The sequence below is a fragment of the Triticum dicoccoides genome, chromosome 7B (assembly GCF_002162155.2).
Source record: "Triticum dicoccoides isolate Atlit2015 ecotype Zavitan chromosome 7B, WEW_v2.0, whole genome shotgun sequence".
NCBI lineage: Eukaryota > Viridiplantae > Streptophyta > Magnoliopsida > Poales > Poaceae > Triticum > Triticum dicoccoides.
This window is the reverse complement of record NC_041393.1, coordinates 769290141-769306868: the sequence shown is the minus strand read 5'-3', so window position 1 is coordinate 769306868 and position 16728 is coordinate 769290141. Positions and strand designations below refer to the sequence as shown.

Sequence of the window (16728 nt, the reverse complement as noted above, 5' to 3'; positions counted from 1 at the left end):
TGGCATGAAAGTGAATAGAAGGTTGACATATTATTGTTAAAATCTAGGATTTCTTCATACAGAAATGGAGGGAAATTACATGATAATGGAAGTGTTTTACATGATGGAGGATACAGACTGCCGGTCAAGCCACTCGCCAAGGTTGTTATGTTAGAGTCTAATCTGCGCTAATCTCTCGATCACACAAGGAAAGACTCCATGGTTTTTGCATCGCGTTCAACTGTGCGACTTTTCTCGTTTTTCCTGCATCTATTTATTGGGTACAAAGAGAAACGGAGTGGCCGGTAGTTTCCTACCTCTACGCCACGACCCTGACCGCTCGTGCCATCCCACGAGTTCGCGTCGTGCTAAACCACCCCAGCTAATCGCATGGGCTAATGTGACGTGGTCACATCGTGCTACAGGCCCATGCAGCCTACATGCAAGGCACGCACAAGTCGCGGCTCTTGACCAACAAACTAAGCTGGAAATAGACTACCTACTGCAATTTTATTCTTAGCGACTAGATTAGCTAACAAAACACCCCCCTAATCTTGTCGCTGCCTGCTTATTTCTGTCATGCCGATTCTTCCCCTTAGCTCTAGGAACCTGATGCGTCCGAGTGGCTTCGTGAAAGTGTCGGCGAGCTGATCGTTGGTGCAGATGTAGTCGATGTAGATGCGCCCCTCTTCCACGCATTCACGAATGAAGTGATACCGCAGCTCAATGTGCTTACTTCGATTATGGAAGACGGGGTTCTTCGCGAGAGAGATGGCCGACTTGTTGTCGACCAGTAGCCTTGGCTGCTTGACGTTGGTGTTCAGCATTTCTCCAACCAGCCGAGCTAGCCAAATGCCTTGGCAAGCAGCAGTAGTGGCGGCCATGTATTCGGCCTCGCATGAGGAGATCGCCACCACGCGCTGCTTCTGGGACTGCCAGCTTACGGGGCTGCCGCCAAGGAAGAAGAGCACTCCCGTCGTGCTCCTCCTGTTGTCGATGTCGCCGGCGTGGTCAGAGTCACTGTATCCCGTGAGTTCCGGCATGCCCTTTCCGCGGACGTAGGCACAGCCGTAGTCAATCGTGCCGGCGATGTACTTCAGCAGCCTCTTCACGGCCGCGTAATGATCTGATGCTGGCGCCTCCATGAAACGGCTCAAATATCCGACGGCGAAGGAGATATCCGGCCTCGTGTGTACGAGGTAACGCAGCCCTCCGATGATGTTGCGGTACAGGGTGCTGTCCACCGGCTTCTCCTTGCTGTCCCTGCTCAATTTCAGCCGCGCCTCCATCGCCACGTTGCCGGGGTTGCAGTCGTCCATGCGGGCGCGCTCCAGCAGCTTCTTGGTGTAGGCAGCCTGGCACAGCGTGATCCGATCACGCTCGTGGCGCACCTCAATGCCAAGGTAGTAGCTGAGCCGCCCGAGGTCGCTCATACGAAAAAGCGAGGTCATCTGGGGCTTGAAAGAGCTGATCTCCGACGGGTCCGAGCCGGTGATGACGAGGTCGTCGACGTACACACCGACGAGCAGGAGCTTGCTTCCCTCCCCACGCCGGTACACAGCATGCTCGGACGGACATCTCTCGAAGCCCAGGGAGCGCAAGCTTTCGTCGAGCTTGGCGTTCCACGCCCTCGGCGCCTGACGAAGCCCGTACAACGCCTTCCGTAGGTGCAACACCTTCTCCTCCTTGCCGGGCACGATGTAGCCCGGCGGCTGGACGACGTAGACCTCCTCGAGAAGGTCGCCGTTCAAGAAGGCGGACTTGACGTCCATGTGGTGCACCGTCCAGGCGTGGTGCGCAGCGAGGGCGATCAAGACGCGCACCGAGTCCATCCGCGCCACCGGCGCGAACACGTCCTCGAAGTCCACTCCCTGAACTTGAACGTATCCCTTCGCCACCAGCCTCGCCTTGCGCTTCACCACCGCGCCATGGGCATCTTTTTTAAGCTTGTACACCCACTTGAGGCCTATAGCGCGGTGTCCAGGCGGGAGCTCCGTGAGTTCCCACGTGCGGTTGTCGACGATGCTCTGCATCTCCTCGTCCATGGCACTCCGCCACCCTGGTTCCTTCTTCGCCTCAAGATACGAGGCTGGTTCTTCCCCTGCAAAAAGGCAGAGAGGACTATACACCGTCTCGACCTCATCCGTGGTATCCCATAGATTCTCCAAGGTGCGGTAGCGCTGTGGCGCCTCCACATCGATAGATGGCACGGACACACCAGTGGGCGGGGAGGCGAACTCAATGCCGGACGTTGTCGGGACCGGTGTCGTGTGACCCCGCGTCAGAGGAGCCGTCTTCGTGGGAGTGGATGGCGTCACGTGAGCCCGCATCATGGGCGCCGGCGTCGTGGGAGTGGACGGCGTCGCGCCTCCAGCGTCGACCATGGGAGGCGAAGGAGGTGGAGAGGCCGTCGCCGACGCGGTATCGTGTGCGTCGGAGGGGTCGGCCCGCAGGCCATGCTCGAGCTCGACGGTGAATGTCTCCAGCGCCGGCGAGTGGTGCTCTCCACCCGCGTCGGCGTGCCAATCCCACGCGCCGTCCTCGTCGAAGACGACGTCCCTCGAGACGTGCACGCGACACGTCGAAGGATGCAGCACGCGGTACGCTGCCGAGCCTGGCTCGTACCCTAGGAACACCATGGGCACACTCCTGTCATCAAGTTTCTTCAGGTTGGGGTTCATTACCTTGACGTGTGCGACACACCCAAAAGTGCGCAGGTGATGAACACTCGGACGATGCCCACACCACGCCTCGTGTGGTGTCATCTTCTCAACACTCTTTGTCGTGGACCTGTTGAGGAGGTACACGGCCGTCGTCACGGCCTCGCCCCAGAAGTGACCCGGCATGCCCTTGGCCTTCAGGAGGCAGCGCGCCATTCCGACGACAGTTTGGTTGCGCCGCTCCACAACGCCATTCTGCTGGGGCGTGTAGGGCGCGGTGAGCTGTCGTCGCACCCCCTGGTCGGCGAAGTACTCGCCGAGGCTGTGAGAGGTGAATTCACCACCTCGATCTGTGCGCAACACCTTGAGCTTGTGCCCGGACTCGAGCTCCGTCGTGGCCTGGAACCGCTTCAGCGCCGCGGCCGCCTCGTCCTTGGCGGCTAGCAGCACCAGCGACATATGCCTGCTGTGGTCATCAACCAGCAGGAGGAAGTACCTCTTCCCACCAGGTGTTGGCGGGCTGATCGGTCCACACAAGTCGGCGTGGACCAACTCCAGTGGTGTCGTGGCTCACTTGAGCGCCCTGTCGGGGAACGGTGCGCGACGATGCTTGCCGGCGAGGCAGGCCTCGCACACCCGATCAGCCTCGTCGACGAGTGGGAGGCCATGCACCATGCCGTCCCGGGCGAGTTTTCGTAGAGCCCGGAAGTTGACATGGCCGTAGCGCGCGTGCCAGCGCCATGCATCCTTGCTGCCGTGTACGGCGAGGCACACCGGCCGAGCCGGAGTCAGCTGCAGAATGTAGAGCCGGCCAGGGTTGCGCTCCACACGAGCGAGGAGACGCCCTCCCGGCTCACGGATCTGGAGTACACCGTGGTGTATGTTTGTCTCGTAGGCAATTTCATCTAACTGCCCGATGCTAACTATGTTGCTACATAGTTGCGGTATCAAATACACCTCAGATAATACAAGATGCTCACCATTGCGGCACTGGAACAGAATGGTGCCCTTCCCCTCGATGTGGACGGCTGATCCGTCGCCCAGCTTGACTGTGCCGCGCACGCCGGTGTCCAGCTCGGAGAAGATTTCTCGGCGACCAGACATGTGGTTGCTGGCTCCGGTGTCCAGGTACCATGACATTGTCGCAGTCCTGGCCCTCCGCCGCTGCGCGCGCCTGGGAGTGCTCCTCGTTGAGAAGCACGTGCCCACCGGCGCCGGCCGTGGTCACCACGACCTCGTGCGCACTTGCAAGGAGGAGCGCGGACTCGTGCGTGCCCTCCTGTGTCAGGTGCACCTGCTCCTTCCGCTCGCGTCGTGGCTCAGTACAGTCGCGAGAGAAGTGCCCGTTTTTGTTGCAGTTGTAGCACTTCACCTTGCTCATGTCACGGCCGCCGTTGCCGACGCCCTCGCGGCTAGTACCTCCGCCGTTGCCTTGGTTGTTGTTGCCGCGCCTCTGGTTTTGCGGCTTGCCGCGACGGCGGTTCCCTCCGCCGCCGTTGCCATTGCCGCCACCGCTGCCGGACCCCGAGTGCTGGCCTTGCTCACGCTCCCTGTGCCGTGCGTACCACTGCTGCTCTGTCATGAGCAGCTGGCCACCGCTGGCCGGCGTCGGGGCGTTGCCGCAGCGCTCTTCAGCGGTCCGCAGCCGCCCGATCAGCTCCTCGACCGAGATCGTGGACAGGTCAAGGAGCGTCTCAATCGCGACGGCGATCTGCGCATTGCGTGAGGGAACGACTCGGAGAACCTTCTGGACCACGCGTACCTCTTCCACGTTGTCCCCCAGCGTGCGCAGCTGGTTGACGAGGGCGGTGATCCTCATACCGAAGGCGTCGAGCGTTTCGCCGTCGTGGAAGGTGATCTGCTCGAACTCCGCGCGCAACCGTTGCGCGGTGGCCTCGCGGACGTGATGCACGCCCATCCACATCACCTTCAGCGAGTCCCAGGCGTCCTTTGCCGTCTTCGTCACCACGAGCACGCTGAGTACCTCCGGCGGCACCGCCCGAAGAATCACGCCCAGGGCGCTCTTGTCGTCGCGCACCGAGGCGGCATGGCCCTCGACCGCGTCCCAGAGTCCCCAGGACTCCATGTGGACCTGCATAAACAAGGCCCACTCGATGTAGTTGGTCGGGGTGAGCGTAGGGAACGTCACGCCTGCGCCTGGTACGACCGGTGGGCGCTCCGTGGCCACCGTCTCGTGCACCACCACCCTTCGCTCTCGCCTTCCGCGGCTCCGTCCGCGGCTAAGCTCTCATGAGCGTGGTGGAGTCGCTGAACGGCTTGCCCCGTTCCCGCCTGCAGCGAGGGGTGCTATCGCCGCGGCCGCCGCGGCTTCCGCTTTCGCCCGCTCCGCCGCCGTCGACATGGTCGCCGGGATCGCAAACGGCTCTGATGCCAATTGTTAGAGTCTAATCTGCGCTAATCTCTCGATCACACAAGGAAAGACTCCGTGGTTTTTGCGTCGCGTTCAACTGTGCGACTTTTCTCGTTTTTACTGCATCTATTTATTGGGTACAAAGAGAAACGGAGTGGCCGGTAGTTTCCTACCTCTACGCCACGACCCTGACCGCTCGTGCCATCCCACGAGTTCGCGTCGTGCTAAACCACCCCAGCTAATCGCATGGGCTAATGTGACGTGGTCACATATTGCTACAGGCCCATGCAGCCTACATGCAAGGCACGCACAAGTCGCGGCTCTTGACCAACAAACTAAGCTGGAAACAGACTACCTACTGCAATTTTATTCTTAGCGACTAGATTAGCTAACATGTTATTGCTCTGACCAAGCTTAGTTCTAGTAGACAGTGCACATACTAACTTCCTAAATCAAGGGTATAAACTGAATACTGACTGTGTAACATGTACTATGAATTTCAGGTTACATAAACTTTAAAAATCAGTACTAATCAGAGTTCAGAGTACAAGATCGTTGGCCCCAATTTTGTGTAAGTACTGCATACATCAGTACTAATCAGAGTTCAGAGTATAAGATCTTTGGTCCCAATTTTTGTCTAAGTACTGCATATATCAGTACTAATCTGAGTACTATTAATTTCAAAGTACTATCAGTACTGTAGAAGATATACTATGAATTTCAGAGTACAAGATGGGGGGGGGGGGCAGTTTTGTATAACTACTGCATATATCAGTACTAATCAGGGGATTATAGCCTACAAAATCAGGGGGTTAAAGACTGAAACCTTAAACTGCAAAGAAGGGGGAAAAAGCAGCCAACATCTCACGTATAGATGCTAAGGTCGATGGTAGCACACAAAACTGCAGAGGAATAAAAATTCAGAGAACATGGTACTACTTCTGCAGTGCATGAAAACCAGACTATAAATCGTATCTCAGTTTAACATAGTGACTAATGATTACATCCCACCCTCCATTCTTATCCTAAATTAACCACTGGTTGATTTACTTCCTGGTACGCACAAACCTAACACCAGATTCAGAGAGGAAAACAAAGGGGGGAGGAAAGAGACTCAGTCAAGCGTAGAAGGGAGAAATCAACAAAATGGGAGTTTAGATTGATACCAGCCGCGAGAATGGTGTAGTCCTTCTGGATTTAGTTCCGGAGTTGAGGATTGACGATGTCGTTGCCGCAACGATGCAAACCACACTGAGGCAGATCTGGGCAGCGATGGTTTCAATCGGGCGTTGACGTACAGGCAGGCGCGTGGGTGGCTGCTGAAGGGCGGCGTTGGATGACGATGTAGCGGGCGTTGGAGGGGCGGCGAGGTGGCCGCTGAGGGGCGGCGATGGAGGCCGCCGAGGTGAGGGTTTGAGGGCGGCGTGAATGATGCAGATGGGATTGGCGATCTAATTTATTTAGCGCTTCATTAGTTTATTTTTTTTGCGGTTAGCGCTTCGTTAGTTAACCGGAGGGAAAATTAAGCGGGACTAAACTGAGAGCTTTGGAGGGAACTTTTTGTCCATCGAGAAGTGGAGGAGGGAAATCGAGATGTGGAGGAATTTTTTATGGGAATAATCCCGAGACTGTTTGACTAATTTTTTGTTTGGAGAAAAATATATTATATCTATAAATAATTCGGGAAATGTTTATAATGGGAAAAAATGGAGCATGTTTTGTATTTATTTCATTACTGAGAAGGAACTAATATATACTTATAAATGGTAATTTCTTTATGAAATGAATATAACAATATAATTTTGTGAATTTGTATTGCAAAACATGGTAAAAACACAATTACTTACCTTCATTCGTACTGCAACCTCCAAGTCTGGCTGACTCTGACGGTGAGAGAGCAAGGAACCTCCGAACCAATGACTGGTTTATATTTACCAAGTTGTGTTTGTGATTTAATTGATGGAATGTAAATAAGGCACTGACACGCCTATAAGCACTGAAGCGAGCCGAAGGTGCGCCGCTGTCATCGCCCCTCCCTTGCCGGAGCGAGGCAAACCTTCCTGTAGTAGTCAGTCAGAAAGTCGTCATGCTAAGGCCCCATAAAACCAACGCATCAGAACAGGACACGAACCCTAACAAGACTCGAAAAAAGATTTCAAAACAGAGCCCTCCCACCGCCAAGGGTCGGGATCGACTCCGCCCCATGACTTTTTAGGGAGGCGACGGCTGGCTAGGTCTTACACGGGTAGTTGAAAACAATGTTTGCTCTAAACCGACAGGTTCACTTCAACCACCACAAATCCGCACCCCCCCAAAAAAACAAGAAAAGTTGCGGTAGGCATCAATTGGCTAGTACCACCCCATGAATCAGCCGTGTGATTTTAAGTGTTATTCAAGTGAGAACTAACTGTTCTATTTTGATCAATTTTCTTATAAAGGATAGGTTAGAGATCTTTGGACTACAAGGTGTTTTTGGATCAATTGATTCATTTTTTGAGTCATCTAATGCAAAATCAACGCCCAAATGGCATTGTACAACATCCTACCTTTGCTGCTCATCTTCTTCGCCAAAACGCGCCACAGACCCTTTGATAAATCGCTAGCCTCTGTCTCCCGTGGTGCTCCCACGCCAGCCTTGCAGCCCCGGCCTCCCCTCACCATCGTCCCCGGCCATCCCTTTAAACCAGGGAACCACTATATTTTTTCCAGCGGGCCTGCACCCCTTTCATCGGAACCGTCAAGTTTCGGACTTGCCTTCGCCGACTGTCGCACGCTACACTTGTTCCTGGCCAAGGTCTTATCGGTGTCTTCATGCCTCGCTATGACTTGCCTCGGTGCTACAGTTGACTACCTCGTGCTTCACCACGCGTCCTTCCCATGAAATTCGATTGACCCAAATTCATTTTTTAGTCAACTTATACTAAAATAAATGTACTTGCTTGTAATACAATTTGGTCCCAATTGATTACTTATGTGCGATTGGCATGTACATGAGTCGCGCGCCAATACAAAAACGTGTACATACATGATGAAAGACAACTGTTATACGAGTCAACTTGTGATTGGATGATTAGAAGGACTTTCAGGATTTTCAACGATGCGCATTCAGTGGGAGGAGACGTTCCGGTCAACGATGAGGTGCGTATGGTGACTTCGTAAACTTCAAGATGATATGTCGGCTCAGTCTTTCGGAGGTGCTCATAGGAATAAGATGTGCGTCTATATGTTCATAGGGATGAGAGTATGCGCGTGTATATGAGTACTTGCGTCTGTGCTAAAAAAAGACAGCTGCTATACGGATAAGAAACCTTTTTTGACACGTACGGGATATAAGAAACTTGTAGAGAAAAGAGACGTGGGAACAAGCTTTGGGAGGTGGGCACACGCACGCACGATTAGAGTTGGACGGCTCCTGCACGACCGACACGAAGCTTCAATCAGCCGGTTGAGTTGTATAATAATTTCCCAAAAAGAAAACACCACAAAAAAAACCTTTATCGATTCGTTCCTCATCTCTTACCTCGATCCCCTGTTCCGCCGCCGCCCAACCCAAGCGCTGGCCGCTGGCCGCATCGCCGCCACAGAGAAGTCGCGCCGCCGCCGCTCGAGTCCACACCCAGCGTCCCATCCGCTCGATTCCATACCTCTACCCGCCGCTCTAGTCCACAGCCCACGCCGCCTCCTATCGGCGCTCGAATCCACTCGTCCACCGGCCGCATGATCTGCCGCCCGTGTCCACGGACGGAAGACAGGGAGACGGCGGGAGCGCAGGACATCACCTCCGCCCGACCATTACCTTGGACGCTGCTTCTCCACAATCTGGCGGCGGGGGCCGCTACTTCTCCACGTCGTCAGACCACGGCAGCTAAGGTTTGAGAGATCGAGCTTCAGAACTCCCTGCTGTGCCTCTCTTTTAATTTTGTCTTTAAAGGACCACACGACGCGTTCCATTACATAATAGTACTGGGTATATCGCTGGATCATAATGTTCAGAATTCAGAATTCCATTGCCTTCACACAGTGCCAATTGTGTTTCCCATAACTTGTGAAAAACTAACCTGCCACATCTCAATGCCTTGTTGTGCTGTTAGAGCTGCAAATGAAATCTTGCATTTAGAGCGTTGTGAGTCACAACGCATACTGCAGAATATGATGTCGACTTTGGCTTAGCTCAGTATTACAAAATTATTCCGAAATCAATATGCATGCTGCAACATTATCATTTAGATCAGGATGTATTCCTGAGAACCCCAATCCTCTGTCTGCAACCATTAGAACAGACAATTTTATTACCTCTGTCATAAAAGGCACAACCATGTATTTTGCGTTGAGGCCATCAGTGCGAAATTAATTATGTATTATAATAAATAAGTTGTTTGAAAGTACTGATGGTTCAATACAATTTCAACTTTTTAGCATTATAATAAATTCACTAATGACATTTGCTACTTTAACACAACGAGTCGATGGATCTAACAGCCATTAAAAAGTTACTCAGTTCTCGTAGACCAAGTGCAGACTACTTGGCTGGCGTAGATGGTTTCCTTGATTTTGCATACATTGGAAAAAGTTCAGATGCCAAGATCCATTGTCCATGCGTCAGATGTGTCAATAGGAACTTGTTGAAGCGAGGCACCGTATATGATCATTTGGTGTGTAATGGAATGCTACTTGGATACACAGTTTGGGGTTGTCATGGTGAAACTGCAGGATACATCTCCTCTAACAAACGAAAAAGGTCAAAACAGGAAGGCATAAACTCTAATATGCGCCAGCTAGTCCATGATGTTTTCGGGAACATAGATAATGGGTCTCAAGTGAATGACTTCGATGACCCAAACCCACCAGAACATGGACCAGATCCTGAAACCCAATCTTTTTATGACTTGTTGAGAGATGCAGATGTACCTTTGTGGGACGGGTGTGAACTATCAAAACTTTCTTTCCTTGTGCTTCTGTTCAACATAAAATCCAGTAACAAGTGGAGTAATAAATCTATAAATGATTTGCTAGCAGTTCTACAACAAGCAATTCCAAATGGCAAGAATTTACCTGGAACTTTTGCCAAGGCCAAGAAGATCATTGGAAAGCTTGGGCTTAGTTATGAGAGAATTCATGTTTGTGAAAAAGATTGTCAGCTTTTTTGGAAAGAGAAGGCTAATGATGACTTTTGCTCAGTATGTGGAGCATCAAGGTGGAAAAACAAACCTGATAAAACCGTGCTAACTAACAAGGAAAGGAAAAAAGCAACCCCGAAGAAGGTGCTCCGGTACTTCCCTATTAAGCCAAGGCTTAAGAGGCTTTTTATGCACAAGGAAACTGCTATAGCATTAAGATGGCATGATGAGGAACGCATAAAAGATGGAGCATTGCGACATTTAGCTGATTCAGCGGCATGGAAGGAGATTGACTCTAAGTATAAGCACATCAGATCAGATTCTCGAAATATTAGATTCATAATCACAGCTGATGGATTTAATCCGTTTGGTAAGCTGAATAGTAAACATAGTTGCTGGCCTGTTGTCCTAGTACCAAATAACCTTCCACCATGCTTGTGCATGAAGGCATCTTCTCTTATGCTCACTCTGCTTATTCCTGGTCCAACTTACCCTGGAAAGAATTTCCATGTATTCATGCAACCAGTTTATGAAGAACTAACCGAGCTGTTTATGGTAGGAACACATACATATGATGCATCTCGAGGTGAGATGTTTCAACTTTATGTTGTTGTGTTGTCTACTGTGAGTGACTACCCCGGGCTAGCTCTCTTTGCAGGATATAGCGTAAATGGTGAGTTTGGTTGTTTTCCATGTCGTGATGAAACATGTTCTAAACACTTGAAATATGGGCAGAAGTACTGTTTCATGGGGCATCGCCGATTTCTGCCCCCAGATCACAAATTCCGTTTTGATGCTAGATCGTTTGATGGTTCTGAAGAACATAGAGCGGCACCTAGTGCTTATGCGGAAACTAGAGTTGTAGATCAAATAAAATCAATTTCAGATTTTCAGAAATCCAAAACATGGAAGTGTGTCAGTGGCCTATTCAATTTGCCTTATTGGGACTTCAATTTACTTCGTCACAATCTTGATATCATGCATATTGAGAAGAACGTATGTGAAAACATATATGGAACACTTCTAGGAATAGAAGGCAAGTCCAAAGATAATTTAAAGGCACGACAAGACCTACAACACATGAACATTAAACGAGAGCTGCATCCACAAAAAAACCTAATGATAAGTATTATCTGCCACCTGCTTCCTATAACCTATCTAAAGAAGGGAAGCAACAATTTTGCAAAGTCCTTCATGGTGCAAGGGGTCCGAATGGGTTTTCAGGAAACATCTCAAGATGTGCAAATGTTGTTCAAGGGAGAATCTCGGGCCTTAAAAGTCATGATTGTCATACACTAATGCAACACTTTCTACCACTTGCTATTCGAGGTCTACTCCCAGATCATGTCACATCTGTGTTGTTCGACCTGTGTGGGTATTTTAGAGAAGTGAGTGCAAAAGTCCTATACATCAGCGATCTTGAGAAGTTGGAGGAGCGAATCATAATGACATTATGTCATATGGAGAGAATATTCCCACCAGGTTTTTTCACTGTTATGGTGCATTTGGTTATGGATCTAGCAACGGAGGCAAAAATAGGTGGTCCAGTGTGCTACCGTTCGATGTGGTTTGTGGAAAGGTATGGTAGCTTCTTATATAAATATGGGGATGCATTACATATCTTTTGCAGGAAAATATTCTTCAATAATTTTCTTCTTCCTTGTGTTTGTGTTTATGTAGGTATATAGGTAAGCTGAAGTCAAATGTCCGTAACAAAGCTCGTCCCGAAGGATCTATCGCTGAAGCATTTTTGGCAGATGAGTGCATGACATTCTGTTCAAGATATATTGTCGGTTTTGAGACCAAACATAACTTGCCTTCGCAGAACGAAGATAACGACGAGTGGGTTGGGCATCATGATATTGCACATGGATCAAGATTATTTCCACATTCTGGCAATCCACTTGGAAAGCCTAGGAATTATGTACTGAGCGGTGTGGAAAAAGTACAGGCACATAAATATGTCTTGTTCAATTGCTCTGATGTGAATTCATACCTTAGGTAATATCTCATGCTTATAAATTGTCTTAGTTACCCTTTTCCCCTACTTTACCTTTGTTTATGAATTACTTTGCAGGGCTCATGCTGATGAGATCACTAATGGACGCAATTTAAACCCTGATGTTGTCGAGAGGATTCAAAATGATAAGTTCCACGAATGGTTCCAAGCTCATGTAAGTGCCATATTTTGCATATACTATACACGTATCACTACATTTAGTTGTAATCAAATTCTAAATATTCAGATAAGGAAATTGGAGAAGGAAAATGGCATCCACAACATTGAAAAGGATATTAGATTGCTCGCCCGGGGCCCAGTTAATGCAGCCAAAAGATATTGCGCTTTCAACTCCCGAGGCTACCATTTTAGGCCTAAACGCTTGGATAAAGAGACACAAAATAGTGGAGTCATGGTAACTGCAAAAACTTCTAGTTATGCTTCAGCACGTGATGCCAATCCTGTTTTACGTGATGTGACGTACTACGGGAGGGTAATTGATATTGTCGAGCTAAACTACTCTGGACAGTTTTCAGTGGTGTTGTTTAAATGTGAATGGGTTAATGTGTTCTCAGAAACAGGAATGAAAAAAGACAAGTACTGTTACACACTTGTCAACTTCTCACATCTAATACACAAAGGAGAAAAGATTGAGCATGAGCCTTTTATTTTCCCTAACCAGGCGAATCAAGTGTTATATGTGGAAGATGAATTGAATCCAGGTTGGTCTGTGGTAATGAAGTTGCCAAAGCCTAGAGATGTATATGACTTAGGCAACTTGGAATGGGAAGCGCAGACAGAAAATGAGCCATTCCATGTTTCACAGCTTGGAGAGAGTTTGAAAATAAAGAACAATGAAGAACATTGGGTTAGAACAGACGTTGAGGGGACAATAGTGGATGCTAATAATGCTTCGAGCAACGAAGAATAACTGAGGTTAGTAGCAATATGTTCTTGTGTTTCCATATTCAATTTGCAAGATGTGTTTTTACCTCTAATATAATTTGTTGTTCAATCTTTCTGTTCTTCAATTATGTTTTGTGCATTCTTTCTTTTATGTTGGGTTAACACTTTCATATCAAATATGAAATTTAGTGATAAAAGTAGCACAAAATGTCTCTTCTATTTTCTTGTTCGTGTTTTGAATTATTTTGGCTGCATGCTACAGGTTCAGACTGCATGCTACATGGAGGGGGTGGTCGGCTGTGTGCTTTGTGTTAGTACAAAACAGCCTACTCTTTTCTGCTTGCTGGCTTTCTGTTGACTACTTGACCAACTTGCTTGGTGATATACTGCTGTCTGAGACCATGTGTTGGTCAAAACATAGTATACTCTTATATTCATGCTTGGTAATTCGGTCAGCTGCAACACCACATGCTTGTTTGGAACATCATTTTGTACTTTGGTCAACAACAGTTCAGAATTGAGATACACGCAGTTTCTTTGGAACTTTATTTTTGTATACATTGGTTAACAATTCAGAATTGGCATACTCTTGCAGTGTTCAAAAATCTTGTTTTGCGATCACATGTTGCCATTTTTTTAAAGTCTGAATCTATCCTGAAGCAGTATATATGTTTTAGTTTCTCTACATATAATTCTCTTGCTGATGATTAGATTATATGATTAAAAGACTAGACTCTCATGTGCAAGATGAAAGTTCAATGTTGATTGAAGTCTTTTTCTCCGAAGGCTGAAGGCAGATTCTGTACCAAGTAGAAAGTTCAGTGTTCTACCAACGACACTCAGCTTTCTCATGATTTTTGCTCTTTGAACCCAGCTATCAAAATGCATTCAAATTTAGGTTTTCATTATTCCAATTACACGAAATAGTATCTATTGAATATGTCTCCCTATCTGGACGAATTAGCACGAATTCTGGATCAGGGTGGTCCAACTAATAAAAAAGTCACAGATATAACATGTCAACATACAGTATACCTTTGATCGAAAACCGCTTCCCAAATACAACACGTCAACATACTTTTATACTTTATAATAAAAATAGGGATCAATAAATCTTCAAAGCATATTAAATTAATTAAGTCCAAAATTACTTAAAAGTAGCTAGCACACCTTTTAATTTTAACAAATTTTGGTAGCAGAAAACATTTTTTTCCAATACCCAAAAGAGCTGCACATCTTTTATATTAAGATAAGAGAAAAAATATTTAAAGATTACGAACACACACACAGTACAAAGCACAAAACTTTGAGTTTGCACTCTCATCCAGTCTAAGAAAATAGGGTCATAGGTACCCATGTAAAGGGAAATAATCTTTTTTAGAATTTTGTACAGGGAAATATCTTTTTTAGAAGAACTTACAGGAAAAAGTCAGCTGCTATAGTTTGAGTCCTACCTTCTCTGGGCTTTGGTAGGTGGGCTACACCAATTGTTTTATCCTAATATATCCCACCAGTAATCAAACACGCATCCTCTAAACTTCTATACGTAGCTAACATGTGAATGGCACAAGCCCATAACTATTACCTTGGAGGCCACGTGCTACGACGGGATCGACCTAATAATTGATCGCATGCATCTTCCAACAAGTCTTCTCATGACAAGAAAGAAAAATTCAATCCAATATTATTACGTGTGTAACATTTACCTACGTAGATCACCTATGTGTTACAAACTTGTAACACAACATTATGGGCTGATACGTCCATTTTGAGGACAAGCGAGGTCTAAGCTTGGGGGAGTTGATACGTCCATTTTGCATCATGCTTTTATTTCAATATTTATTGCATTATGGGCTGTCATGACACTTTACATCTCAATATTTATGGCTATTCTCTCTTATTTTACAAGGTTTACCATGAAGAGGGGGAATGCCGGCAGCTGGAATTTTGGCTGGAAAAGGAGCAAACGTTGGAAACATATTCTGCACAACTCCAAAAGTCCTGAAACTCCACGAAACAACTTTTTGGATTTATTAAGAATTTATGAGCGAAAGAAATAGGCCAGGGGGTCCACACCCTGTCCAGGAGACAGGGCCCCCCTATAGGGCGTGCCCCTATCTCCTGGGTCCCCTGATGGGCCTCCGGCGTCCATCTTCTGCTATATCATCACTTTTACCCTGGAAAAATCGTGGGCAAGTTTACGGGATGAAACTCCGCCGCCACGAGGCGGAACCTTGGTGGAATCAATCTAGGGCTCTGGCAGAGCTGTTCTGCCGGGGACACTTCCCTCCGGGAGGGGGAAATCATCACCAACGTCGTCACCAATGATCCTCTCATCGGGAGGGGGTCAATCTCCATCAACATCTTCACCAGCACCATCTCCTCTCAAACCCTAGTTCGTCTCTTTTATCCAATCTTGTATCCAATCTTTTTATCCAAAACCACAAATTGGTACATGTGGGTTGCTAGTAGTGTTGATTACTCCTTGTAGTTGATACTTATTGGTTTACTTGGTGGAAGATCATATGTTCAGATCCTTAATGCATATTATTACACCTCTGATTATGAACATGATTATGCTTTGTGAGTAGTTACTTTAGTTCCTGAGGACATGGGTGAAGTCTTGCTATTAGTAGTCATGTGAATTTGGTATTCGTTCGATATTTTGATGAGATGTATGTTGTCTTTCCTCTAGTGGTGTTATGTGAACGTTGACTACATGACACTTCACCATTGTTTGGGCCTAGAGGAAGGCATAGGGAAGTAATAAGTAGATGATGGGTTGCTAGAGTGACAGAAGTTTAAACCCTAGTTTATGCGTTGCTTCATTAGGGGTTCTTATGGGCCCATATGTTTAATGTTGTGGTTAGGTTTACCTTAATACTCCTTTTGTAGTTGCGGACGCTTGCAATAGGGGTTAATCATAAGTGGGATGCTTGTCCAAGTTGGGGCAGTACCCAAGTGTCGGTCCACCCACATATCAAATTATCAAAGTATCGAACGCGAATCATATGAGCGTGATGAAAACTAGCTTGACGATAATTCCCAATGTGTCCTCGGGAGCTCCTTTATTATTATTAGAATTTCTCCAAGCTTATCCTTTGCTACATAAAGGATTGGGCCACCTTTCTGCACCTTATTTACTTTGTTTACTTGTTACTCGTTACTATTTATCCTATCACAAAACTATCTATCACCTATTATTTCAGTGCTTGCAGAGAAAATCTTACTGAAAACCGCTTATCATTTCCTTCTGCTCCTCGTTGGGTTCGACACTCTTACTTATCGAAAGGACTACGATAGATCCCCTACACTTGTGGGTCATCAAGACTCTTTTCGGGCGCCGTTGCCGGGGAGTGTAGCGCTTTTGGTGAATGGAACTTGGTAAGGAAATATTTATTTAGTGTGCTGAAATTTTTTGTTACTTGTCACTATGGAAACTAATCCTTTGAGGGGCTTGTTTGGGGTATCTTCATACCAACTAGAGGAGCAAAGAGATGCTCCTCAACATACTGAACCTTATGAAAATATTCACTTTGAGATTCCTTCGGTATGATAGAAAAACTGCTAGCTAATCCTTTTGCAAGAGACCGAACTTTGCATGCCGACTTACACCTTATCTTTGTGGATGAAGTTTGTGGATTACTTAAGCTTGCAGGTATCCCCGATGATGTTGTTAAAAGGAAGGTCTTCCCT

At 47.5% G+C, this 16728-nt stretch overlaps 1 protein-coding gene across 4 annotated transcripts; it reads left to right on the top strand.

The window, feature by feature from the left end:
* Positions 1 to 8572: 8572 nt before the first annotated feature.
* On the top strand, positions 8573 to 13559 carry LOC119340958. Of its 4 annotated transcripts, none has more exons than XR_005164789.1 (5): positions 8573 to 11706; positions 11808 to 12128; positions 12205 to 12301; positions 12809 to 13062; positions 13295 to 13559. XR_005164789.1 is itself a non-coding variant. In XM_037612859.1 (5 exons), exons 1-4 carry the CDS (start codon positions 11426 to 11428, stop codon positions 13055 to 13057), a joined length of 948 nt encoding a protein of 315 aa, XP_037468756.1. In that variant the 5' UTR covers positions 11422 to 11425; the 3' UTR covers positions 13058 to 13062; positions 13295 to 13559. The 4 variants fall into 4 exon arrangements, 2 of the variants coding, with proteins under 2 accessions (XP_037468756.1, XP_037468755.1); XR_005164788.1 differs by having other exon boundaries at positions 12374 to 13062; XM_037612859.1 differs by having other exon boundaries at positions 11422 to 11706.
* Positions 13560 to 16728: the final 3169 nt, after the last annotated feature.